At 49.1% G+C, this 26901-nt stretch overlaps 1 protein-coding gene across 1 annotated transcript in view; it reads right to left on the minus strand.

Annotated features, from left to right (window-relative positions):
- Window positions 1-26901, minus strand: part of LOC126295067 (nascent polypeptide-associated complex subunit alpha, muscle-specific form-like) — a 396552-nt gene that overhangs the window by 19549 nt on the left and 350102 nt on the right. Inside the window, exons 9-11 of the mRNA XM_049987313.1 lie at window positions 19865-21002; window positions 11877-12103; window positions 7270-7412 (exon numbers count right to left, since the gene is read on the minus strand). Of these exons, the coding sequence (XP_049843270.1) occupies window positions 7270-7412; window positions 11877-12103; window positions 19865-21002 (1508 nt within the window). The remainder of the gene's footprint in view (window positions 1-7269; window positions 7413-11876; window positions 12104-19864; window positions 21003-26901) is intronic.

The raw sequence follows: 26901 nt of genomic DNA on the forward strand, positions 1-26901 counted from the left end.
CCCTCTGTCGTCTACTTCGATATCTACCATTTTGTCGACTGTGCGACAATCTAGAGAAGGAAGCACAGTGCAGTCTTCCTCTGTGAAACAGCTTTGGAAGAAGACATTTAGTAATTCGGCCTTTAGTCTGTCATCCTCTGTTTCAGTACCATTTTGGTCACAGAGTGTCTGGACATTTTGTTTTGATCCACCTACCGCTTTGACATAGGACCAAAATTTCTTAGGATTTTCTGCCAAGTCAGTACATAGAACGTTACTTTCGAATTCATTGAAAGCCTCTCGCATAGCCCTCCTCACACTACATTTCGCTTCGCGTAATTTTTGTTTGTCTGCAAGGCTTTGGCTATGTTTATGTTTGCTGTGAAGTTCCCTTTGCTTCCGCAGCAGTTTTCTAACTCGGTTGTTGTACCACGGTGGCTCTTTTCCATCTCTTACGATCTTGCTTGGCACATACTCATCTAACGCATATTGTACCATGGTTTTGAACTTTGTCCACTGATCCTCAACACTATCTGCACTTGAGACAAAACTTTTGTGTTGAGCCGTCAGGTACTCTGTAATCTGCTTTTTGTCACTTTTGCTAAACAGAAAAATCTTCCTACCTTTTTTAATATTTCTATTTACGGCTGAAATCATCGACGCAGTAACTGCTTTATGATCGCTGATTCCCTGTTCTGCATTAACTGATTCAAATAGTTCGGGTCTGTTTGTCACCAGAAGGTCTAATATATTATCGCCACGAGTCGGTTTTCTGTTTAACTGCTCAAGGTAGTTTTCAGATAAAGCACTTAAAAATATTTCACTGGATTCTTTGTCCCTGCCACCCGTTATGAACGTTTGAGTCTCCCAGTCTATATCCGGCAAATTAAAATCTCCACCCAGAACTATAACATGGTGGGGAAATCTACTCGAAATATTTTCCAAATTATTCTTCAGGTGCTGAGCCACAACAGCTGCTGAGCCCGGGGGCCTATAGAGACATCCAATTACCATGTCTGAGCCTGCTTTAACCGTGACCTTCACCCAAATCATTTCACAATTCGAATCTCCGTCAATTTCCTTCGATACTATTGCACTTCTTATCGCTATAAACACGCCTCCCCCTTCACTGTCCAGCCTATCTCTGCGGTATACATTCCAATCAGAGTTTAGGATTTCATTACTGTTTACGTCTGGTTTCAGCCAACTTTCTGTTCCTAGTACTATATGGGCGTTGTGACCGTTTATTAATGAGAGCAGTTCTGGGACCTTTCTATAGACGCTTCTGCAGTTTACTATTAGCACATTAATATTGTTATTCCTTGTTGCATTTTGCCTACTCCTTCCTTGCCGCGTCTCAGGAGGCGTCTTGTCGGGCCTAAGGAGGGAATTCTCTAACCTAAAAAAAACCCCATGTGCACTCCACACGTACTCCGCTACCCTCGTAGCCGCTTCCGGCGTGTAGTGCACGCCTGACCTATTCAGGGGGACCCTACATTTCTCCACCCGATAGCGGAGGTCGAGAAATTTGCACCCCAGCTCTCCGCAGAATCGTCTGAGCCTCTGGTTTAAGCCTTCCACTCGGCTCCAAACCAGAGGACCGCGATCGGTTCTCGGAACGATACTACAAATAGTTAGCTCTGATTCCACCCCGCGAGCGAGGCTTTCCACCTTCACCAACTCCGCCAACCGCCTGTACGAACTGAGGATGACCTCTGAACCCAGACGGCAAGAGTCATTGGTGCCGACATGAGCAACAATTTGCAGTCGGGTGCACCCAGTGCTCTCTATCGCCGCCGGTAGGGCCTCCTCCACATCTCGGATGAGACCCCCCGGCAAGCAGACAGAGTGAACACTGGCCTTCTTCCCCGACCTTTCCGCTATTTCCCTAAGGGGCTCCATCACCCGCCTAACTTTGGAGCTCCCAGTAACTAATAAACCCCTCCCCCCGTGTGCCTGCTCGGACCTTGCTGAAGGAGCAGCCACATGTCCACTCACAGGCAGAGCGGGCGATGCCACACGGCCAGCCTCCACATTCACCCTCCGCCTCGTGCGCCGTGAACGCCGCTGAACCCGCCACTCCCCTTGGGGAGAGGGTGGCCCAACCGCGCCCGGTACCCGCGAAGATGTCTCGACAGCAGGGACAGTGGGTGAAGCATCTAACACCTGGGGTGCACCATGCGACGCACCAGACTCCCCACTGCCGCTACACTCCGAGGCAGCAGCCTGAAGACGGCTGACCGCGGCCATCAACACGCTCAGCTGTTCGCGAAGAGTGGCCAGCTCCTCCTGCGTCCGTACACAGCAGCCACACATCCTAGCCATCCTAAGAAATCAATTTACTATAGAGTGTTAATCAGCTTTTAACTAGACTGCTAATTCACTAAAGGCGGTTGATTATTGACTAAACTGTGATTGCTAACCACTTCTTGTAGAAACAAGGAAAATAGCACTACCTGTCTCTGGACGGTATTGAAAACAAACACTAGCACTACGAGCACTATGGCTGACTAAAGGGACTCTCTGACTGTATTCGAAACACACACGAGATCTATGGAACACTTAATAGCACTCTACTATTAAAGCTTCCTAAAAGCAAAAACACGCAGAAGAAGAAGTGACAAGTAAGAAAAATACAGATAATACTTAAATTAAGGTAGCTCGCTGCACAGCAGACGTGAAGCAGACGGCGGTTAGGGCGACACTGACACTACTGGCACTATGGCTGACTAAATGGACTCTCTCTGACTGTATTCAAAACAAACACGAGATCTATGGAACACTTAATAGCACTCTACTATTAAAGCTTCCTAAAAGCAAAAACACGCAGAAGAAGAAGTGACAAGTAAGAAAAATAAAGATAATACTTAAATTAAGGTAGCTCGCTGCACAGCAGACGTGAAGCAGACGGCGGTTAGGGCGACACTGACACTACTGGCACTATGGCATTGTCTCAAGAACAATGTAACAATTCCAGTCCCAAAGAAAGAAATTGTTGTCAGGTGCGAAAATTACCGAACTATCAATTAAACACGTAGCGGCTGCAAAATACCAACACTAATTCTTTACAAACGAATGGAAAAGCCGACCTCGGGGGAGATCAGTTTCGATTTCGTAGAAATGTTGGAACACGGGAGGCAATACCCACCCTATTACTTATCTTAGAAGATAAGTTAAGGAAAGGCAAACATATGTTTCTAGCATCTGTAGACTTGGAGAAAGCTTTCGGCAACGGTGACTAGAATACTCTCTTTTTAATTGTATAGGTGACAGGGGTCAAATACAGGGGGGGGGGGGGGGGGTTGGGTTGTTTGGGGAAGGCGACCAGACAGCGAGGTCATCGGTCTCATCGGATTAGGAAAGGACGGGGAAGGATGTCGGCCGTGCCCTTTGAAAGGAACCATCCCGGCATTTGCCTGGAGCGATTTAGGAAAATCACGGAAAACCTAAATCAGGATGGCCGGACGCGGGATTGAACCGTCGTCCTCCCGAATGCGAGTCCAGTGTCTAACCACTGCGCCACTTCGCTCGGTTCAAATACAGGGAGCGAAAGGCTACTTACAATTTGCACAGAAGCCAGATGGCAGTTATATCAGTCGAGGGGCATGAAACGGAAGCAGTGGTTGGGAAGGGAGTGAGACATGTTTGTAGGCTATCTCCGATGTTATTCAATCTGTATTTTGAGCAAGCAGTAAAGGAAACAAAAGGAAAATTTGGAGTAGGTATTAAAATTCATGGAGACGAAGTAAAAACTTTGAGGTTCGCCGATGACATTGTAATTCTGTCAGAGACAGCAAAGGACTTGGAAGAGCAGTTGAATGGAATGGAGAGTGTCTTGAAAGCACGATATTAGACGAACATCAATAAGAGTAAAACGAGGATAATGGAATGCAATCGAATTAAACGTTTTGCCGAGGGAATTAGATTGGGAAATGAGACATTTAAAGTAGTAGATAAAAATAACAGATGATGGTCGAAGAACAAAGAATATAAAATGTAGACTGGCAAGAGAAGTTTGTTAACATCGAGTATAGATTTAAGTGTCAGGAAGTCATTTCTGAAAGTATTTGTATGGAGTGTAGCCATGTATGGAAGTGAATCATGGACGATAAATAGTTTGGACAAGAAGAGAATAGAAGCTATCGAAATGTGCTGCTGCAGACGAAAGCTGAAGGTTAGATGGGTAGATCACATAGCTAATGAGGAGGTACGGAATAGAATTGGGGAGAAGAGGAGTTTGTGGCACAACTTGACTAGAAGAAGGGATCGGTTGGTAGGACAAGTTCTGAGGCATCAAGGGATCACCGATTTAGTATTGGAGGGCAGCGTGGAGGGTAAAAATGGTAGAGGGAGACCAAGAGACGAATACACTAAGCAGATTCAGAAGGATATAGGTTGCAGTAGGTACTGGGAGATGAAGAAGCTTGCACAGCGTGGGTAGCGTGGAGAGCTGCATCAAACCAGTCTGTGGACTGAAGACCACAACAACAACAACAACAACAACAACAACAGTATTTCACTGCCTGTCTCGCCCCGCTGTTAACACCTCTGTACCTCCTCCTGGTACTACACGTGTCATTGGCTGGTCTCTCACCACATGCCCTATGATTCTGTCGCTTCTCCTTGTCAGTGTTTTCCACATGTTCCTTTCCTCGCCGATTCTGTGCAGTACCTCGTAATTCCTTACCTCCCCAGTCCACCTAATTTTCAACATTCGTCTGTAGCACCGCACCTCAAATGCTTCGATTCTCTTCTGTTCCGGTTTTCCCACGGTCCATGTTTCACTGCCACACAATGCCGTGCGTCAAATGTACATTCGCAGAAAACTCTTCCTCAAATGAAGACCTATGCTTGATACTAATAGGCTTCTGCTGGCCACGAATGCCTTTGTTGCTTGCCACCGCTAGTCTCCTTTTGACGTAGTTGCACCGTCCGTCATTGGTTATTTGGCTGCTTACGTAGCAGAATTCGTCAACTTCATCTGCTTCGTGGCAGCCAATCCTGAAGTTTCTTGCTGTTGTCGTATCTGCTACTTCTCATTACTTTCGTCTTTCTTCGACGTACTGCCAGTCCGTAGTCCGTACTCAATACATTGTTGATCCCATTCAGCGTATCATGTAATTCTTCATCACTTAGGATAGCAATGTCTTCAGCGAATCGTATCACTGATATTCTTTCACCTTCAATTCTAACCTTTCTTTTATTTCCATCAATGCTTCTTCGACGTACAGACGAAATAGTAGCGGCGAACGATCACCCATTTTAATTCGAGCACTTCAGTCTTGGTCGTCGTCTCTTAGTATTCCCTCTTAGCTCTTGTATGTTTTTTTGTGTCGAGTGGTTTTTGTAAGTCGACATATCCTATGCATGCGTCTTGGTTTTTCTTTAGCCTTGCTTCCATCATCAACCGCAACGTCACAGGTGGCCCTGTGGCGATTTCACATTGCCTAAAGGGACAGTGATCATAAACTAAGACATTATCAATTTCCTTTCCCGTGGTTCAAATAGCTCTGAGCACTATGGGACTTGACTTCTGAGTCCATCAGTCCCCTAGAACTTAGAACTACTTAAATCTAACTAACCTAAGAACATCACACACATCCATGCCCGAGGCAGGATTGAAACCTGCGACCGTAGCAGACGCGCGGTTCCGGACTGAGCGCCTAGAACCGCTCTGCCACTGCGGCATGCCCTTTGCCGTGTTTACGGGGCAGATAAGGAGGAAGGCGGAGAGGGGGGTGGGGGGCGGTGGAGGAACAGGAAGTTTAGTTACGAAGTTTCAATTATCGTCTCAAAAAAAGAACGTTGTTTCATTAATTGTTCGCTTGGATGCAGGTGGATGTAAGAAGTTCCGGTACTATGCAGCTACGCCGCGCGGGATTTGCCGAGCGGCCTAAGGCGCTGCAGTCATGGACTGTGCGGCTGGTTGCGGCGGAGGTTCGAGTCCTCCCTCGGGCATGGTAGTGTGTTTGTGTGTTTGTCCTTAGGATAATTTAGGTTATGTAGTGTGCAAGGTTAGGGACTGGCTACCTTAGCAGTTAAGTCCCGAAAAATTTGATACACATTTGAACATTTTTTTGCAGCTACAGGAAATAAATAAATAAATAAAGGCACAATACAACTGAAGTAACGAGTATTCACTCTCTTTCTGAATTTCAAAGGGATCTATTATACAGCAATCCGTGCCGAGATGCTGGAACTGTAGGGCAGCAACGTATCACGAAATGCCATGGCCGTCACTAAGAACACCTCTTAGAGAACAGCTATGAGGATACAGCCAGTGGCGCTCAGAGACTGACGTATAGTGACGGAGGCGACGGCGGAAAAGCCGAAAAGCAGTTTTCGACACCTTGCACGGCATTTTGAATTGACTGTGTAGTCAGCGGGACAGAATGTCAATCCTCAGGGCCCGGGTTCGATTCCCGGCTGGGTCGGAGTTTTCTCCGCTCAGGGACTGGGTGTTGTGTTGTCCTAATGTGGTGAGCGTACTGTAAGACCTTCAGTACACACTCGATGAGATTATTTGACTTGTCGCTGTAACGAAGTAGGCGAGTGTCAGCAATATGTCTCGTGGTCTTACCGTGGCGTGTTTATCTTCTGCCGTTAGGTCAGACGATAGAAATGCCACTTGCACGCTTAGAGTAGCAGACTGATAGTGACTAACTTTAAACAGAACTTGATTAACTTTCACACACATTTATTAAAATAATAACACGCATAAAAATTACTTAACTTGGTTCTGGATGCTATTTACAATTGACAATCTAAAGTTCCTTTGGTATTGGTATGTTAATCTTATTCTCACATATATCTCTGATACTTGACAAAGTGTCTATAGATTTATCTTCATGGTTATGTACAGGAATGTGGTAATCTTATTAGGCGCAGACTGAAACTTGAGTATAGACTGGTACAGACTGATGCAGACTGACTAATCGGAGGTCTGTACACTCGTTATAATACCTCACGCGTTCCGGTATCACTGCGCGAGTGTGATCCGCGAGGAGAAAAGGTTCTACGTTAGCAGCAATTTCACTGGCTGCGTGACATATTAATACGCGGATCGGCGGAAGCCGAATTTGGTCCGTCTCTAAGGCAGCGCCATCTCGAAGAGCGGAGACGGACGAGCGCTGTTGTGTTCAGCAGGGCGCGCTCTAGTGGGGAAACTGTGTACGCGCCGACTACGCGGAACTATGTACCCAACACCTAACCGTCATCACTTCATCCCCATCGACGCGCAAGTCGCGGAAGTGTCGTCAAATCGGGAGGCCCTAGGCATACGGCGTTTACGTTTTTAACGGGACGCAGGTGTCGGCCCGCCGCCTTCCCTGCGGCTGCTCCCGCGCGCTCAAGATGGCCGCCCGACCGGCTATGCGCCCGGGGTTTCTGACCGCGGCTGCCGCACTTCCGACCCAGCAGCCCCGCGCCGCCAGCTGCCGAGCGCAGCCTTTCTTCATTGATACTTGACACCTTGCAACAAGGCGGGCTGGCAGCAGCACACTGCGCGGCTCTTCCGCCACAGGTTCTACCGCAGCCTCGCCCGGTGTCCACTTATGCATACGACGGTCGTTCAACGGCAGCAGGTGTGACGTCACCGTCAGGCGGACAGCGCCCTCGCCGTACGGTTTCCTACACTACTGGCCATTAAAATTGCTACACCGCCAAGATGACGTGCTACAGACGTGAAATCTAACCGACAGGAAGAAGATGCTGTCTTATGCAAATTGTTAGATTTTCGGAGCATACACACACGGTCGGCGCCGGTGGCGAACCTACAACGTGCTGACATGAGGGAAGTTTCCAACCGATTTCTCATACACAAACAGCAGTTGACCGGCGTTGCCTGGTGAAACGTTGTTGTGATGCCTCGTGTAAGGGGGAAAAATGTTTACCATCACGTTTGTGACCTTGATAAGGGTCGGATTGTAGCCTATCACGATTCCGGTTTATCGTATCGCGACATCGCTGCTCGCGTCGGTCGAGATCCAATGACTGTTAGCAGAATATGGAATCGGTGGGTTCAGGAGGGAAATACGGAACGCCGTGCTGGATCCCAACAGCCTCGTATCACAAGCAGTCGAGATGACAGGCATCTTATCCGCACGGCTGTAACGGATCGTGCAGCCACGTCTCGATCCCTGAGTCAACAGATGGCGACGTTTGCAAGACAACAACCATCTGCACGAACAGTTCGACGACGTTTTCAGCAGCACGGACTATCAGCTCGGAGACCGTGGCTGCGGTTACCCTTGACGCTGCATCACAGACAGGAGCGCCTGCGATGGTGTACTCGACGACGAACCTGGGTGCGCGAATGCCAAAACTTCATTTTTTTAGGATGAATCCGGGTTCTGTTTACAGCATCACGACGGTCGCATCATTGTTTGGCGACATCGCGGTGAACGCACATTGGAAGGTTTTATTCGTCATACCCATACCGCCGTGATCCTATGGCGTGCCATTGGTTACACGTCCCGGTCACCTCTTATTCGCATTGACGAAACTTTGAACAGTGGACGTTACATTTCAGATGTGTTACGAGCCGTGGCTCTACCCTTCATTTGGTCCCTGCGAAACGCTACATTTCAGCAGGATAATGCACGACCGCATGTTGCAGGGCCTGTACGGGCCTCTCTGGATACAAAAAATGTTCGACTGCTGCCCTGGCCAGCACATTCTCCAGATCTCCCACCAATTGAAAACGTCTGGTCAATGGTGGCCGAGCAACTGGGTCGTCACAATACGCCAGTCACTACTCTTGATGAACTGTGGTATCGTGTTGAAGCTGCAATGGCAGCTGTACCTGTACACGCCATCCGAGCTCTTGTTTGACTCAATGCCCAGGCGTATCGAGGCCGTTATTACGGCCAGAGGTGGTTGTTCTGGGTACTGATTTCTCAGGATCTATGCACCCAAATTGCGTGAAAATGTAATGACATCTCAGTTCTAGTATAATATATTTGTCCAATGAATACCCGTTTACCATCTGAATTTCTTCTTGGTGTAGCAATCGTAATGGTCAGCAGTGTACTTTGGAGACTGAGGAGCAAAGCGAGCGCTTGCGGTTCGACGCACGTGAAACGAGGCGGACTCTCCATCAACGTGCGCGCTGCTCAAGTCACCATACGGCGGATGGGGGAGTGTGCATTGTACCACTGGCCGGTCACATGAGGTGCGACGAGCACGCGAGAAGTGTGGTAGGGGAGGCGAACGGTCGAATTCGGCTTATTGGGGGACTTTAGGAAACTATGATTCAGCTGTGAAGCAGACCGCATATAGGACACTGGTGCGACCTATTCTTGAGTTCTGGTAGAGTGTCTGGGATCCGTACCAGGTCGGACTGAAGGAACCCATCGAAGCAATTCAAACGCGGGCTGCTAGAGTTGCTACCGGTAGGTTCCAACAACACGCAGGTGTTACGGAGATGCTTCGGGAGCTCAAATCGAAATCGCTGGAGGGAAGGCAACGTCCCTTTGGAGAAACACTATTGAGAAATGATAATTAAATCGACACCCTAGCTGCAAATAGGCGTTGAAAATGTGTGACCCGACCGGGACTCGAACCCAGGATCCCCTGCTATTGAGAAAAATTAAGAGAAGCGACATTTCAGGCTGATTCCCACACGCTTCTACCACCACCAGCATACACTGCGCATATGGACGACGAATGTGAGATAAGAGAAATCAGGGGCGGTAGGTATGCATACAGACAGTCGTTTTCCACACGCAGTATTTGCGAGTGGAACAAAAAAGGAAATCACAATTAGTGGTACCGTGGCTTGCAGAATATCTATATAGATGTACACGTACATGCAATATCCTCTGCTGTTCCACTCGCAAACAGAGCAAGGCATAAGACATCTATCTATCTGTACGCCTCAGTGCGAACGATGGTATCTGTGTATGCTGCCTTCGCGATCGTTGCCGTATGCGCTATAGCGGCGGCAGAATGCTTCTCCACGCAGCTGAATATTCCGGTTTCTGAACTTTCTCAATAATACAGATTGACACAGAAAACACAGAAGGGATGAAGGAAAGAAACTGCATTCATACTAAATCAAACCTTACAACTTTACCATTTCGGAAACATTGATGGTATCTATAGTTTTTCTTTTTTTTTTTTAATTACGTCCTTTGGATGGCGTCTTTCTGTACGAATACATTCGTGAAATCTGCAGTTGAGATTCCTCATCGACCGCTGCAATATCTCAGCTGGGATACCGTGAATTGCATCGCCCAATTCTCTTCTCTAACTCGCCCACGGTTCTTGGTCAAGTCGCGTAGAGTTTTCTCTTGAGGTAGCGCCACAAGAAAAAAAATCGCAGACTGATAAATCTGGCGATCTAGGTGGCGGTGGAATGTTAACGAATCGCGAGATCACACGGTTGCCAAACAATTCTCGCACATGTGCCATTGATTCCCATGCATGATGTCGGTCCGTCCTGTTGAAACGAGGCTTGTTGACCGTTCGGGGTGTTGTTCAATGCAGGTTTAACGGAAGTTCGTAACATCTCCAGCTGACGATCGCTATTGACTGTTGCTGTGTTTCCCTGCTCATTTGCGAAAAAACACAGTCCGATAATCCCGTGTGATGAAACACCACAGCATACTGTCACTTTACTGGCGTGTAAAGGGCCCTCATTAACGTCATTAGGATTTGTGTAGTAGTTCAGCTTATTCACATAACCTGTGACACTAAATTGTGCCTCATCTCACTTCCACAACTTGCTTAGGAATTCATTGTCATAGTTTATTTTTGTTATCATTTGTCGACAGAATCCTAATCGTAACCGGTAGCCGTTGTTGTTCGATTGTTGCACCGCCTGTAGTTTGTGCGGACGAAATTTTAAATCGAGATGAAGAATTGTGCGAACTCTGGCGCGCGACTTTCCAACAACTGCCGCCTGCTTACGAATTGAACGCCGTCTGCTCCGTAAGACAGATTTGCGTACGACACCAATGTTCGCCGGAGAACTTCTTGGTCGCGCTGTTGGTTTCTTCTTGAGGACTGGTCCAGTCTCTTCAAAGTTATTAATCCAACATTTTATCGCGCGTTTCGTCAGATGGGCATCGTGACGTCCTAAATTACAAAAACGTCTCAAGTCCCTCCGCGCCGCTACCAAACTGCCATTGTTTTGATGAAACACTGTTATGGCCAACCCACGCTGTTGCCCGTTCCACTGATCCACGATCACTGAAATGGTCGACTGTTTACTCGCTCTCTGTCACGAACCCGAAGGACGTCACACACATCCACGCCCGAGGCAGGATTCCAACCTGCGACCGTAGCAGCAGCGCGGTTCCAGACTGAAGCGCCTCGAACCGCTCGGCCACAGCGGCCGGCACTGGCAGGCTGTACAAGAGAGGCGTTGTGCATCACGCAGAGAGTTGCTATTGAAATTTCAGGACAGCACTTTTCATTGGAGTCAGACATATTACTTCCCCCTCACCCATACATCTCGCGTATTGACCACGAGGAGAAAATTTGACAAATTAGAGAATACAGCGAGTTGCACACAATCATTCTTTCCACGCACTATTCGCGAGTGGAGCAGTGTTTGAGGGATCACATTGTGGTACCGAAAGTACCCTCCGCCACGCACTGCTAGGAGGTTTGCGGAGTGTGATGTAGATGTAGATACTCGCAAACTCACTCATCATAACCGACTCGCGAGATTTGGCAAGAAGCAAGGTTTCAAACGTACAAGTAAACGAAAAGAATCTGTAAATTGATCACTTGCAGCTGTATCATTTCATTTGTCACGTGGCTGCAAAATACGGAATGGAAACTTTGTGTCGGAATACCCGGACCGACGTCCTGCCAGTACGGGCCTCCACTTGCAGAACAGGTGGTCCACGCAGCCTACAGCCTACGCCTCTGCCCCCGGCCTCCCTCACCCTGTGTTTGTGCGTCCGCTCGTTCGCTCCTGCAGGGCGTGGCGCGTCGATACGCAGAGTGTGGGGCGAGGCGAGGCGAGCAGAGGCTGGACGCCAGCAGCGGCGGCGGCCGCCCTATGGATTTTTCGGCCCACCCCCGCACCTCAAACACGCCGGCGGCGGCGGCGGCGAAGCAATGAAACAGGCCGTAAGAGCAAACACAGCCCAGCACCGGGCTCCGTGCGCGCCTAGTCGCTCAGCACAGCATCTGCAGATCACACGCAGGTCCCTCGCAGAGGGTTCATCGTCGGCCTCCGTGGCCGAGAGGTTCTAGGCGATTCAGTCCGCAACCGTGCTGCTGCTACGGTCGCAGGTTCAAATCCTTCCTCGGGCATGCATGTGTCTCATGTCCTTAGGTTAGTTACGTTTCGCAGGTTGAAATCCTTCCTCGGGCATGCATGTGTCTCATGTCCTTAGGTCAGTTACGTTTAAGTCTATCGGACTGATGACCTCAGATGTTAAGTCCCACAGTGGTCGGAGCCATTTGAACCATTTTTGAAGAGGGTTCATCGAACCACCTCCACAATTCCAATTTTAATAATCGACAGCCTCAGTTACACCGTTTACCTACAATTGACCTAGGTTTCAGTCGGGATAGCCCAACCTTCTTCAGAATAACATTAACTGCCCTTTGTCCGTAGCGGACATCGTCAAGCTAAAACTACAAATCCATAAATCATCGTCAGACTATAAAACGTACCTGGAGCTGTCTCGGCCCCACTTCGCGTCCGCGATGCCGCAGCCACGAGTGCTGTACTGGAACTGCTGCAGTGTTAGCTTGACAATGTCCACTATGGACAACGCGCAGTTAACGTTATTCTGAAGGAGGTTGGGTTATCCCGACTCAAACCTAGGTCAATTCTAGGTAAACGGTCGAACTGAGGCTGTTGATTATTAAAATTAATATTTATACAGTTGCTGACAGGGCCGCGAAATGTTGAAAATATTTACCTCCACAATTCTCTATTATTCCAATCTCGTATAGCGCGCGGAAAGAATGAACACCTATATCTTTCCGTACGAGCTCTGATTTCCCTTATTTTATCGTGGTGATCGTTTCTCCCTACGTGCGTCGGTGTCAAAAAAATATTTTCGCATTCGCAGGAGAAAGTTGGTGATTGAAATTTCGTGAGGAGATTTCTCTGCAGCGAAACGAATGTTGTCCATCTCAAGTCCTGTATCATTTCAGTGACACTCTCTCACATATTTCGCAATAACACAAAACGTGCTGCCCTTCTTTGAACTTTTTCGATGTACTCCGTCAGTCCTATCTGGTAAGGATCCCACACCGCGCAGCAGTATTCTAAAAGAGGACGGACAAGCGTAGTGTAGGCAGTCTCCTTAGTAGGTCTGTTACATTTTCTAAGTGTCCTGCCAATAAAACGCACTCTCTGGTTACCCTTCCCCAGAACATTTTCTATGTGTTCCTTCCAATTTAAATTGTTCATAATTGTAATTCCTAGGTATTTTATTGAATTTACGTCTTTTATATTAGACTGATTTATCGTGTAAACGAAGTTTAACCGATCCCTTGTAGCACTATGTGGATCACATCACATTTTTCATTACCTTGCCAATTTTTGCACCATACAGATATCTTTTATGATTTTGCAATTTCTTTTGATCTGCTGATGAATTTGATGGTCGATAAACGACAGCATCATCTGCAAACAACCTAAGACGGCTTTCAGATTGTCTCCTAAATCGTTTAAACAGATAAGGAACAGTAAAGGGCCTATAATACTATCTTGGGGAACGTCTCACTCGCCACTTTCCATCAGTTACTACGAACTGTGAGGTCTCTGACGGGAACTCACGAATCCAATCACATAACTGAGAGGATATTCCCTAAGCACGCAATTACAGTACAAGCCGCTTGTGTGCTACAGCGTCAAAAGCCTTCTGGGAATCTAGAAATATGGAATCAGTTTGAAATCCCTTGCCAATTCATGGAGTGACCTTCAGGTTCCGTACTCATGGCGACGGCTTAACCAGCATGAAAGGGCAAGGGATGCCGTAACGACCTTTGAATTTGACACTTGGTACAGTGCAGCTCCAGTATCCGTAACAGATCCACACGGAACTCCACTCATTTACGTGATTCACGCACACAGGCGAGAACTGAAGGCGTCAAAGTGTGGACTTCCAGGAGCCTGAATGAGGAAGCCGGTACGTCAGATTCGAGCCACGCGCAGAGGTGCGTGGCCAGTGCATCCTTTTCAGGTCACAGGCAAAACTTGGCAGCCGTCATATTCTGTTGAGTTAAACTACGTATCCGGTGGTTTCTCTTTATCACGGAGCGCGTGGTGCGAATGTAAGCTGTTTCGAAGCGTCAGCAAACTGAGGAACTCTCGAAAACGATTTCTTATTGTACACACACATCAAAAAAAGTTTTGCATGAACCTGGTTCCCAGAACTCCTGAAGATAGACGTGACTGTGGCTACTGTATCACAGACACAGTCCCTTTGACTGTTCAGAGATATCACTAAACCCGTCCATTAGCGCCTATCAGACGGAGGGAGTCAGACCCGATCACCTCCAGTCATTCCACCAGGAAGGAGGTACACGGCTCGTGTTGTCTGTAGTTCAACCGTGCCTAGACGGTCAACACCGCGGTTCGTCGCGTCCGCATAGTTACTTTGTGGCAGGAAGGGCTCTCAACAAGGGAAGTGTCCAGGCGTCTCTGAGTGAACCAAAGCGATGTTGTTCGGACGTGGAGGAGATACAGAGAGACAGGAACTGTCGATGACGTGCCTCGCTCAGGCCGCCCGAGGTCTACTACTGCAGTGGATGACCGATACCTAAAGATTATGGCTCGGAGCAACCCTGACAGCAACGCCACCATGTTGAATAATGCTTTCCGTGCAGCCACAGGACGTAGTTTTACGATTCAAACTGTGCGCAATAGGCTGCACGGTGCGCAACTTCCCTCCCGACATCCACGGCGAGGTCCACCTTTGCAACCACGACACCGTGCAGAGCTGTACGGATGGGCCCAGCCACATGCCGAATGGGCCGCTCAGGACTGGCTTCACGTTCTCTTCACCGGTGAGTGCCGCATATGCCTTCGACCAGACAATCGTCAGACGTGTTGGAGGCAACCTGGTCAGGCTGAACGCCTTAGACACACTGTCAAGCTAGTGCAGCAAGGTGGAGGTTCCCTGCTGTTTTGGGGTGGCATTGTGTGGGGCCGACATACGCCGCTGGTGGTCACGGAAGGCGCCGTAACGGCTGTACGATGCATCAGTACCGTCCTTCGAGCGATAGTGCAACCACATCGGCAAAGCATTCGTCCTCGCGGAAGACAATTCGCGCCCCCATCGTGCACATCTTGTGAATGACTTCCTACAGGATAACGACATCTCTCGACTAGAATGGCCAGCATGTTCTCCAGACATGAACCCTATCGAACACCCCTGGGATAGATTGAAAAGGGCTGTTTATGGACGACGTGACCCACCAACCACTCTGACGGATCAACGCCGAATTGCCATTGAGGAATGGAATAATCTGGACCAACAGTGCCTTGATGAACTTGTGGATAGTTTGCCACGACGAATACAGGCATGCATCGATGCAAGAGGACGTGCTACTGGGTATTATAGGCACCGGAGTGTACAGAAACCTGGACCACCACCTCTGAAGGTCTCGCTGGATGGTGGTACAACATGCAATGTGTGGTTTTCATGAGCAATAAAAAGGGCGGAAATTATGTTTATATTGATCTCTATTACACTTTCCTGAACTCCTGTACAGGTTCCTGAACTCTCGGAACCGAGGTGATGCAAAACTTTCCTTGACGTGTGCATTAGACTCAGTTTCCCCCGTCCCAGACGGTGTTTCTCTCCCGTAACAGCCCTATGCGCACCTATAGAAAAATATGCCTCTCTCATTTTGCTCTACGTTTCAACATACCGAAAACAGTGATCGTAATCATATTCCTCGGAGAGGTTTAGTTATAAGTGTCCACGTTTTTTCTCGGAAGAATATGTGCACGGCCCATTTATTTATAATTATTTGGAAGAGAAGCGGGGTATTTTACGAGACGTTAAAAGCATTCAACGAAATTTGTTACTTGAGCTTCTAGTAGCGGACGTCAAGTCGTACATAAATTACTTAAGAATTGATGAGCATACATTTCAGTATTTGCTCAGTGAAGTATCTCGTCATATCACAAAGCACTATACAATAAGAACAGCTATATCTGCAGAAGACAGGCTCACAGTAAAAATCTGATTTCTTGCTATGGAAGAGAGTTACTCTAGCTTACAGTACAGATTTCTAATACCGCAGTGCACATGAAATAAAATAATGACTAGAACGTGTGAAGCAATTTATAAAGCACTAAGGGACCAAGATCTGAGAGTAGATAAATACACTTTATGTGCATTAAGAACTATTTTTATTGTACATCAAAGTAATAAGTACATTTTATGTCCCACAACTACAAACTTAATAGAAATGTATCAAGCTGTTGAGGAGCTTTTCAATGTGAGGCATCGTAAGAGCCGCGCGGGATTAGCCGAGCGGTCTGAGGCGCTGCAGTCCTGGACTGTGCGGCTGGTCCCGGCGGAGGTTCGAGTCCTCCCTCGGGCATGGGTGTGTGTGTGTTTGTCCTCAGAATAATTTAGGTTAAGTAGTGTGTGAGCTTAGGGACTGATGACCTTAGCAGTTAAGTCCTTTCTCGAGTCTTTTTAATCTATTTTTGTACTATAGGCGCCTCATGCTGTAAAGCGCATCATCAGCTTCATACATTTATATTAATTTCGTAGTTGAAGTCACACACCAATTAAACTTCGCAGTCATGTTTACAAACACACTACTGGTGACAGAACGCTGCAGCGATGACAGCGCTCCTGGTGGTAACGTTTCACATTGCAGTGGACAGAGGACAAGCGACTTATGATCAAACCTACAGCGAGGCCCTAGTTACGATCTTATTTATTTGAGGACAGGGAAGATTTGACACAGTTTCCTATTTCACCATCAAATTTCATTGAGATATCAACTTTGCGAAGAAATATGATAGTGTATGTCGCCGTAAGATCGGCTCGTGTGTTGCCAAATGATGCCCGACGGCGTGTTGCGCCTGTTACCGCCGCGACGCAGCACGGCCAGGCAGCCGCGTCGTGCGGGTAGCCGCGCAGGCGGTCCGCAGGCGCCACGCCCCTGGGTGCCGCACACCTGGCGCAGGACTTACGCAACCTCCGCTAACTGCGGAGACACACGGGGCTGCCTGTTAGCTGGGGAATCGCAAGCACGGAAGGCAGCCGCGAATGGCTCCCGTCGCGGAGTAGAGGCGTTACACGGACGAAAACAGCGGCGCAGACACCGGTTCTGGAAGACTGCTCAAGGCTGTGGGACCCGCACCAAATAGGACTAACTGGGGATATCGAACGTATACAGAGAAGGGCACCATGAGTGGTCACAGGTTTGTTTGACCCGTGGGAGAGTGAAGAAACCGCACCGGCAGACTCTTCCAGACAGTCGTGAACTATCCCGAGAAAGTCTGTTACCAAGTTTTGAAACGTCCCCTTAGAAAAATTGTAAATGACTGTGCTTAAACTGACACACAATAATTTTAGCGCAACCCAATCTGACATTCAAAAATCCCTACAGAAGAATGGCCCTGACTAACAATAACCTATATCTTTCACGAATCACTTACCTCAAAAAAATCTTCGTTACTGAAACTACTGCAATACAGAGTGCGCCAATACTGCCAGCTAAATAAAAGATTCTAACTTCTGAAGTCACTAACTACTGTTATGACATCCAGTATTACAAATTTCGTTTTTCTGACGGACAAACGTCCAGATCGTCAGGTCTCAAAACTCCGCCATCTCTCTCCGAACATCCACCACTGATGGCGGCTCACCTCCAACTGCCCAACGCTACGCGCTGTTCACATCCAGCTGCCCAACACTACAATAGCGAATATTCCAACAATGCAAACCAGCCACTGACTGCACACAGCACAGTCAGTGATTTTCATATAGTGTGCAACGTGGAGTTACCAACATAAAAACCTAAAGAGACTACTTACATAGCACAGACTACTTACAGTTTCAAGAACCGGCTTTAAATAATGATTCTAGGAATAAAATACAATCCCTTACGTATCGCTCACATATGGATCGTGAGATTAATATTAAAATAACTTTTGCACGCACAGAGATATTCAAATAATCATATTCCCCGCTCTCCATACGTGAGTGGAACAGGAAGAAATCCTAATAACTGGTACAGTGGGATTTAGCCACTGCCATGCACCTCACGGTGGTTTGCGGAGTATAGATGTAAATGTAGAGGTAATTAGTTTTTTCTATAACGTTTAACTAAGTTTCTTTTTACTACCTTCGCAGAAAACCTTATAAATTTATAAAGTTAACAACATAGCCGAGGGAGCCAGTGACATAATAGCACAGACAAAGGAGGACATGAAACGCTGAATATGTGACATAATGTGTGTAAATTTTTGTACAGCGGTAGGAAGGAGTGCCAGGTTGGCGGAGACTGCTGATGCGCTGCCTCCGGGACTCGGGTAGGCGCGCCGGCCTCGGGTCGAATCCGCCCGGCGGATTAACGGCGGAGGCCAGTGTGGATGTGGTTTTTAGGCGGTTTTCCACAATCCACTAGGTGAATACCGGGCTGTTCCCCACGTCCCGCCTCAGTTACACGACTCACCGACGTCTGAAACACATCCGCACTATTCCATGGATTACAGTCGACTCAGACAGTTGGGGTACACTAATCCCGTCCCAGGGGGTGTGGGGTGGCAGCAGGAGGGGCATCTGGCAACCCCTTCAAATTAACCTCATCAAATCCGATTAACAATGCCGACCACAGGCACAAGGAAAAAAAGAAAAATAAAAGGAAAGAGTGCCGCGCCGCGAACAACATACAAAAGACCGTGACCGATGCTTGAGGGGGGGGGGGAAGGGGGGGGAGGTGGATGAGGGAGGCGATGAGCACTGTGCGGGTGGTGGCGGTGCGTTTGAATGTCGCTTTCGCACGCGTCCGGGGCTGTGATTTGGCGCAAAGACGGCTAGGGAGTACACGGAAAATGTCGCGCGACGCGCACGTGCTGTGGTGTAGGTGGTTTTGCAGAGCAATTTGAGGCATTTTCGTGGCTTGGCAGATCTTAAATGTCCTGTATCAAGTTTATCTACGTCTCGACTTCCCAACACCACAGTGGTACGTGGTATACATCGGTGTAAGTGGAACAGCAGCTATCACTAGCAGTCAGTGGGTTCTTCAGTCCCAATGACGACAGCGCAGACAGCTGTCGAAAGCTCGAGTGTTTTGTACGACGCGGCTCCGAACACAGCTCGGAGAGGCGAACGGATCCGACCGATCGCCGTGTCATCCTCCGCCCGTGAAGTGGAGCCGCGAGACGTCTGTCTGGACTCATGACGGCTGACGGTGCCGGACGGTCACCCATCCGAATGCGAGCCGAGCCCGATTGCGCTGGACTCGGAATATCGCACGGGAGCGGCTGTTACCGCAGCGGCAAGGCTCGCGGGTCGTAAGCGCGGGAGATTTTATTCGGCCTCTTTACGTGAGACCACCGTAGTTAAGCGCTGCCGGGCGTGGTCGTCACTTGGATGGGTGACCATCCAGGCCGCCATGCGCTGTTGCCATTTTTCGGGGTGCACTCAGCCTTGTAATGCCAATTGAGGAGCTACTCGACCGAACAGCAGCGGATTCGGTCAACAAAACCATCATAACGACCGGGAGAGCGGTGTGCTGGCACCACGCCTCTCGTATCCGCATCCTCGTCTGAGGATGACACGGCGGTCGGTCGGTCCCGCTAGTAGGCCATTCCTGGCCTGAAGACGGAGTGCTTTCTTATATCTCTTTACGTGTGGTGTTCTCGCAGCGCTGCGGTGACTTACCTGTGTCGGGGCAGGCGTCGGACGTGGAGGCGTCGGCGGAGAGCAGCGACGTCGGCGTCTGCACGGCGGCGCACACCCCCGCCGCCCTCTGCTGCCTCCGGCCGCCGCCGCCATCTTCCGCGGCCTCCGGCGAGTCTCCGCCGGGATCGGCCGCCGCCTCCGGCGCGGTCGGGGGAGCTTCGGCCGGCGCGGCCGGGGGGTGGCTTCCGTCGGCGGGACTGAGCGACGCCGCCTCCGGAGGCGGCGCCGTGATCGCGGGGCCCGGCCGCTCCTCCTCCGGCGGGCCGACGTCCAGGCGGGAGAAGGCGTGCGCGAGGCGACGGTCTGCGGCCGGCTCGGCGCCCAGCTGCAGCGCCACCACGGCCGACACCAGACCCTCCAGCACGGCGCCCACGTCTGCCTCCTCCGCCGGCGCCGCCGCCGTCGCCGGGTCCGACGTGCTGTCCGCCTCGGCGGGGGCGGCGGGAGCGTCCTCTGCGGCGCCCCTGGACGCCTGCGGGCTCTCCGGCAGGTCGGTGGCGCTGGACGAGTCGGCGCGCGCCGACGTCACCACGGGGGCGGCGTCGTCCGCCCCCGCCGGCTCGGGCAACCGCCGGCGGAGGTCGACGGCGGCGGCGGGGGCGGCGGGGGGCAGCGAGCGCGACGGCCGCGCCTTGCCGCGGGAGCGGGCCGCGCGGGGCCCGGGGGCGGCGCCGGGGGCCGACAGGTCCAGCAGCAGGCCGGGGGCGGGCGCCGGCGGCGACGTCAGCAGCAGAGCCGGCAGCGAAAGCGAAGCCGCCTCGCCGGCCGCGGCAGCGGCGCCGGAGGCGGGCGACGGCGCCGCCGCCTTCTGCTCCATCAACGACGCCGCGATCGCCTCGATGCCGCGCAGCGACTTGGCGGGCCGCGCCGCCTTGCCGCCGCCGCCTCCCTGTCTGGGGGCCGGGGGCGGCGGCGCCGGCTGCTGCTGCGGCGAGGCGGGGGCGGGGGGCCGCGGGGGCGGCGGGTCGTGCAGCTGGTCGTCGTCCGTGATCTCCCAGATGAGCGGCGAGTCGCGCGACGAAGACGACGACGCCGCCGCCGGGGGGCAGAACTGGCGCAGCGACGCCTGCTGGGGCGCCGCCGCGCTGCCGGGGGCGGGCGACGCCGGCGACACGGGCGGCGTCGTCTGCGTCTGCTTCTCGTCCGCCACGCGCAGCGGCGACGTGCCTGCCGCGAACACACCGCCACGTGTAAGCTTCACGTGTCTACTTTATTAATGCGTGTTTAGCTACTGTGGGTTGGGCGGGTAATACATCATCACCTGACTTGACAACGCACCCATCGTGACAGTAGATACAGACCAGTTATACGTTCAGAATAGAATAACAACGTTGGTACAGAACTGCAGCGACAAAGTCATCAGCCAGCCCAGTGCCAGTGGCACTGCCACTGCTCAGTGGGAGACGCCAGCAAAATTACGTGTGTTATCTCGTGGCACACCTGTGACGCTGCAGGTAGAGTAGTCACAGTAATTTGTCAAAAGTAGTATCAAAGTCTAACAGTAGCAGAAAAGTCAATCCAATAATAATAACAACATGCGTAGTAAATAATTGTAGAATAATCACTATAGTGGCGAAGGCATTATAGTATTAACCTGTAGTGTTAGAAAGTAAAAGCTGCAGATTGTAAATTGTAATACTTAAAAATAGGACCTACTAATGTATTTCGGTAGTAAATTAATTTATAAAATTATAATTATTTGAATAAAGATTTTTTTCTTTCCCAACTGTGAGGCGTAAGAGAAATTTGAGAAAGAACTTCAAGAAGTCAGAATACAGAGCTGGGAGAGACTTGTATTAGCCTTGGTCGCATGGGGTGTACCCCTTAAACTAGTTAGGGAAAAGATCCGCTCCCCAATAATGTTATGGACTATCAGACATGGGGACGGATGACGGAATCCTGGCAGCAGACTGCCCAGGTCCTTCTCCGAGCCCTGTCCCTGATGACGACGTGCCCTCTAAGAGGTCCATGATCAAATAATTTGTTACTAGCGCACTCGAGCAGATGTAATTTCGATGGATTGCTCACGCGCTGCCTGCGATATGTAAGCTGTAAGAGAACCTCAGACCAGAGAGCAGTGTCTGTAGCAGTGGCAGTAAGTTGTTGCTAGCGGTCTGGTGTACCGAGTTGGCTGGGCCGGTCGCGTGGAGCGATGTCGGAGCCTGAGCGTTGTAGGATAAGGTAAAAGCAGCCTCGCGCGTATATACAGTATTGTTATATCAAGTGCCACGTAAATGTTTAAAAAATCGCTTAATAATTATCTTTCCTAAGAAAATTAACTTTTGACAATTATTCATCTCAATTTAAAGGTTTTACTAATTTCTCCAATCCATGGTCAGCGTGACTATTGTAAATAAAAATCAGTTGTTTCTTTTTATACATGACATATCTATCGGCCAGCATTGCACTGGGCTGCGCCAAAAAAAATTCTTATAGGAGCAGGTATATAAGCGTTATCCGGCGACCTTATTGAGGTAAGAATTTTCAATTTATTGAGAATGATCTTCCAGGGCCATGACGCAGCACTGATGACGTCCAAAATTTATCAGTTTAGATTCACAGTCAATTACTGAAAGGTTATAAGTAAGCCACAATTTTATTGAGAGATTAGTCACATTGTATTATTGGTAGGTTACGGAATTACGGAATATTTGGGAGGTTACACTAAAAGAGAATGATGTAATTATTTTTTACTGTTGGCAGATATTTCAACTGTGTTACGCTGACTGTGAATGATATAAATAATTATATATTTACTGTTGCGAGGTTACAGGCTAGTGACACCGAGGGCCAGTACCAATTACGAAACGAAGATCTTCACAGATTAGTAAATAATAGGGCAGCCTACCTCTTTTCTGAAGAGGACGTGGCTGCCCACATTAAAGCACTGAAGAGAGGGAAAGCCCCCGGGACAGACGGCATTGGGGCGGAGTTTGGTTTTCCTTTTCTTTCCCTGACGTGTTTGTTTGATGCGTTGTCTGTCACTAAGTGGCTGCTTGGTTGTCTTTTCCTCTGCTATCGATATCTGCGTTTTTGGTTCCGGGTGGTGGTGGCGCGCGGAGATAGTCTGGTGGACACGGGAGGGCAGCGCGGCTCTCCAGCGCGAAGCAGGCGTGGTCGGTTGTACCGAGTCGCCAGGTGATGTGTGTCGGTTGTGTGTAGCGAGCGGGTCGGTTGTATACAGAATCGCCCGACGAGTTCGTTTCGCCGCGGTGGGACGTTAACGAGCTTCTTTAAACCCTCCGTTTCGACACTGGAGTGTAAAAAGGAGACACCTAACACGGAGGAGCGGCCACTACCCGTCAACGTTGCAGAGAAGACGTGAACTCCGGCGACAGAGCGTGTTGTCGCGTGACCGTGGCGTGTCGGGTACGCTGGCGACGCGTGAGCGGTCGGATGTGTGGAGCATAACTGCAAGTTAAGTTCGTCGAAGGTTTGATCATTAAGTAATAAGTTTGCGTAACCAGCGTCTCTTCTGCCTTGTGGCCCCTGGCGACCCGGTTTCCTGTCCCCGGCACCGGTGTAATTCAAGACAGTGATCTTTCCTCCTCCTCCTCTCGTTACTGCCCGATGGGAGCTGTAGTTTCGGCAGTTTAATTGTTTCGCTATTCTGTCATGGCTTATGAGTAAATTCATGCTTTTTGTTGGTTGATCGTGTGGTCGCTCATTCAGGACTGTGGTATTCCTTGCACGAGGTTACCTCTAATTCTGTCTGCAAGTTAAGCCATCTTATAACAACTTTTCGCTGCCTAAAAGTCCGTGCAGTGACCATCCTGAGAGTGGCAATTGTGTTTACGGGCGCATTTAAGTTGGTCAGTATTCTGCCCTGAGTGGGTGTTTTGTGGCCGCCTTACACGGGTCCGTCATATCTGTTATGTTCTAATGATATTCCAGGACACTTTTGGACCCCTCTGTAGAAACAGACGTCAGTGAATTAACCCTATAAGTACCTTAGTAAATCGAAGAAACGTGTAGCATCAAATAGTAGCAAAACTTAAAAATCCCCATAGCGGAACAGTAGTAGAAGTATAAACACACCTACAGTAATTAATAATCTAGCTGCAGTAATTGTAATGTGAATTTAAACTTAGGACCCACTAATGTTGTTAGCTACTGGTTTAATCATGTATCATTTGTAGCTTGAATAAACAACTTTCTTTTAAAATAATATATAGTTCGGTACGCTCGAAACGCTCAGAATAATGCTTCTAACGAATGGGTAAAAGCCACAATACGTACGACGGCCATTGGGAAAGAATGCCTCGATGTTTCAAATAACTTCCGGGAGTTCAACCAGGTAGCACTTTGAGCGACCGCCGATATTGCGGTGGGAGAACACGCCGCCATTTTGAAGGCAAGCTGCCACGGACAGGCGGCGTACCTCCAAATTTAAAACCTCGGTTCTCAGACTGAAGCAGGAAAGATATCACACACACACTGAACACCAGTGACACCAAAGATGACCAGAGTCAGAGATATAGATAGTGAATGAACTCGCAGGTGAGGTAGCACTGACTCTGCCCCTCTGTTTTTTGACAAGGGAGAGAGCCGGATTCCAAACAGAGTTTAAACAGAAACCTGCATCCCTGTCAACGAGGCTGCTCGCTAATGTAATCTCAAATGCCTCCTTAATAGCACTGTCCCAATAGCTGGACGTGCGTGTCAATACCTCGGTGTTGTTATATAACATGTGGGTAACCAGTATGCAAGCAATGTTCGGCAACAGCAGATCTACTTGTCTGCCGTAACCGTGTGTGCCGTTTATGCTCAGTACATCGGTCCTCCACGGTCCTGATAGTTTGACCAATATATGCGATGCCGTAGCTGCAAGGAATACGATATACACCCGCCTTACGCAGTCCGAGATGATCCTTAACGGAATTCGAAAGTGCTCTTATTTCACATCGTATTTTAGTAAAATACGACGGATCTTGTTGGACGTTTTTCGTACGAAAGGCAAAAAGGCAGTAGACTTAGGTGTCGACTCGATCACATGTACAGTTGGTCGATAGCGCAACGCACGTTCAATCTGTCCATCACTATTACCATTTTGACGAAACGTAACATCAGGATGGGCCAGCTCAGCTTGCAAAGTCTCAGCGTCAGAAACGACACGTGCCCTGTGTACCGAGGTACGAAGTACCCCTCCACACTCAGCCTGTAAGTACAAGTCGGTGTGAGTACGTTTACTGTAGACTGCATGTCAGAATGATCCATCATCCTTACTCCTAACCAACAAGTCAAGAAAAGGAAGGCAACCATCCTCTTCCACCTCCATCGTAAAACGAATGTTCGGCTGGATCGAGTTCAGATGTTCTAGACAGGCATTCAAATTGTCCCTACCATGAGGCCAAACAACGAAGGTATCGTCAACATATCTAAAGAAACAGGCTGGTTTCAAAGGCGCCGACTCCTGTGCACGTCCCTCGAAGTCTGCCATAAACAGAACTGCGGTCACAGGAGACAACGGACTGCCCATCGCAACTCCATCTGTCTGTTCGTAATACTGGTCATTAAATAAAAAGTAAGTGGATGTCAACACATGTCGAAAGACATTAGTTAATTCAGCACCAAACCTGGCCTCCATTAACCGAGGAACACGAGTGAAGAGAGAGACCACATCGAAACTCACTAAAATATCAGAGTCATTCAACCGCAGTAACTCCTTACGACGTAAAAAATCAGCTGAGTTCCTGATACGATGTTCACACCGACCTACTTGTGGACCCAACAGAGAAGCACAATGCTTGGATATACAATATGCCGGAGCGCCGATGTTACTATAGGACGGAAAGGAACCCCTTCGTTGTGAACCTTCGGAAGGCCATATTACCTTGGGAGAACGGTACTATAGGTGTTAAGACTCTTGGTAGTGTCCTGCGACAAACCACTTTTCTTCAGGAGGCTGTTTGTCTTTCTCTCAACACTTTTTGTGGGGTCAGCATCGATCCTGCGATACGCTGAATCAGAATAGTAAGCGTTGCAACTTTTGTACATAATCATGTTTATTTAAAAGAACGGTGGCATTGCCCTTGTGAGCGGGTAAAATAACAATACTAGGATCAACTTCGAGAGAGCGTAAAGCAGCCCTCTCTGCTGCTGTTATATTACTCTTGGGTGGACGAGCCCTAGTCAACACACGGCATGCCTGCCTTCTAACCTCCTCTGCAGCGTCAGTAAGTTGTTTCCAAACTGCCTGGTCAATTCAACTAATGAAACTACCGTGCCGTTCGAGTCTTCCCTCGGGCATGGGTGTGTGTTGCTCTTAGCGTAAGTTAATTTAAGTAGTGTGTAAGTTTAGGGACCGATTACCTAAGCACTTTGGTCCCTTAGGAATTCACACACATTTAAACAAAATAAAATCGACTACCGGCACACACTGTGGAGTGAGTACAGAATTTAAAGCATCCCCACGCATGGATAAGGTTGCGTCGTCAAAACAATTAGCTGTGAGCGTTATCAGAGAACGTTGAGATATTATGTCAGACTCTGCGCGCTGAAAACGTACAAACTTTGCCAAATGCCAGGCAGTAACGGATTGTGTTCGCAGTCAGGTTGAGTCCATGAGGCACCGTCCAATTAATCCCACGTGAAATCAGACAATTCCGATGCGACCATTAAATGAAAACGAAACAATTCTTTGGAAACAGAATCGAAACGTTCAAAAATGTGTGTGAAATCTTATGGGACTTGACTGATGAGGTCATCAGTCACGTCGATTAGATACTTGGGCGTAACATTGCAGAGCGGTATGAAGTGGGACAAGCGTGTGATGGCAGTTGTGGGGAAGGCGGATGGTCGTCTTTGGTTCATTGGTAGAATTTTGCGAATATGTGGTTCATCTGTAGAGGAGACCGCTTATAAAACACCAATACGACCTATTCTTCAGAACTGCTCGAGCGTTTGGGATCCGTATCACGTCGGGTTGAGGGAGGACATAGAAGCAATTCAGAGGCATTCTTTTCGTGAATCGCTATTGAGGATATTTAGAAAACGAGCATTTGAGGGTGACTGCAGTACAATTTTTTTACTGCCGCCAACTTACATTTCGCGGAAAGACCAGAAA

The sequence above is a fragment of the Schistocerca gregaria genome, chromosome 11 (genome assembly GCF_023897955.1).
Source record: "Schistocerca gregaria isolate iqSchGreg1 chromosome 11, iqSchGreg1.2, whole genome shotgun sequence".
NCBI lineage: Eukaryota > Metazoa > Arthropoda > Insecta > Orthoptera > Acrididae > Schistocerca > Schistocerca gregaria.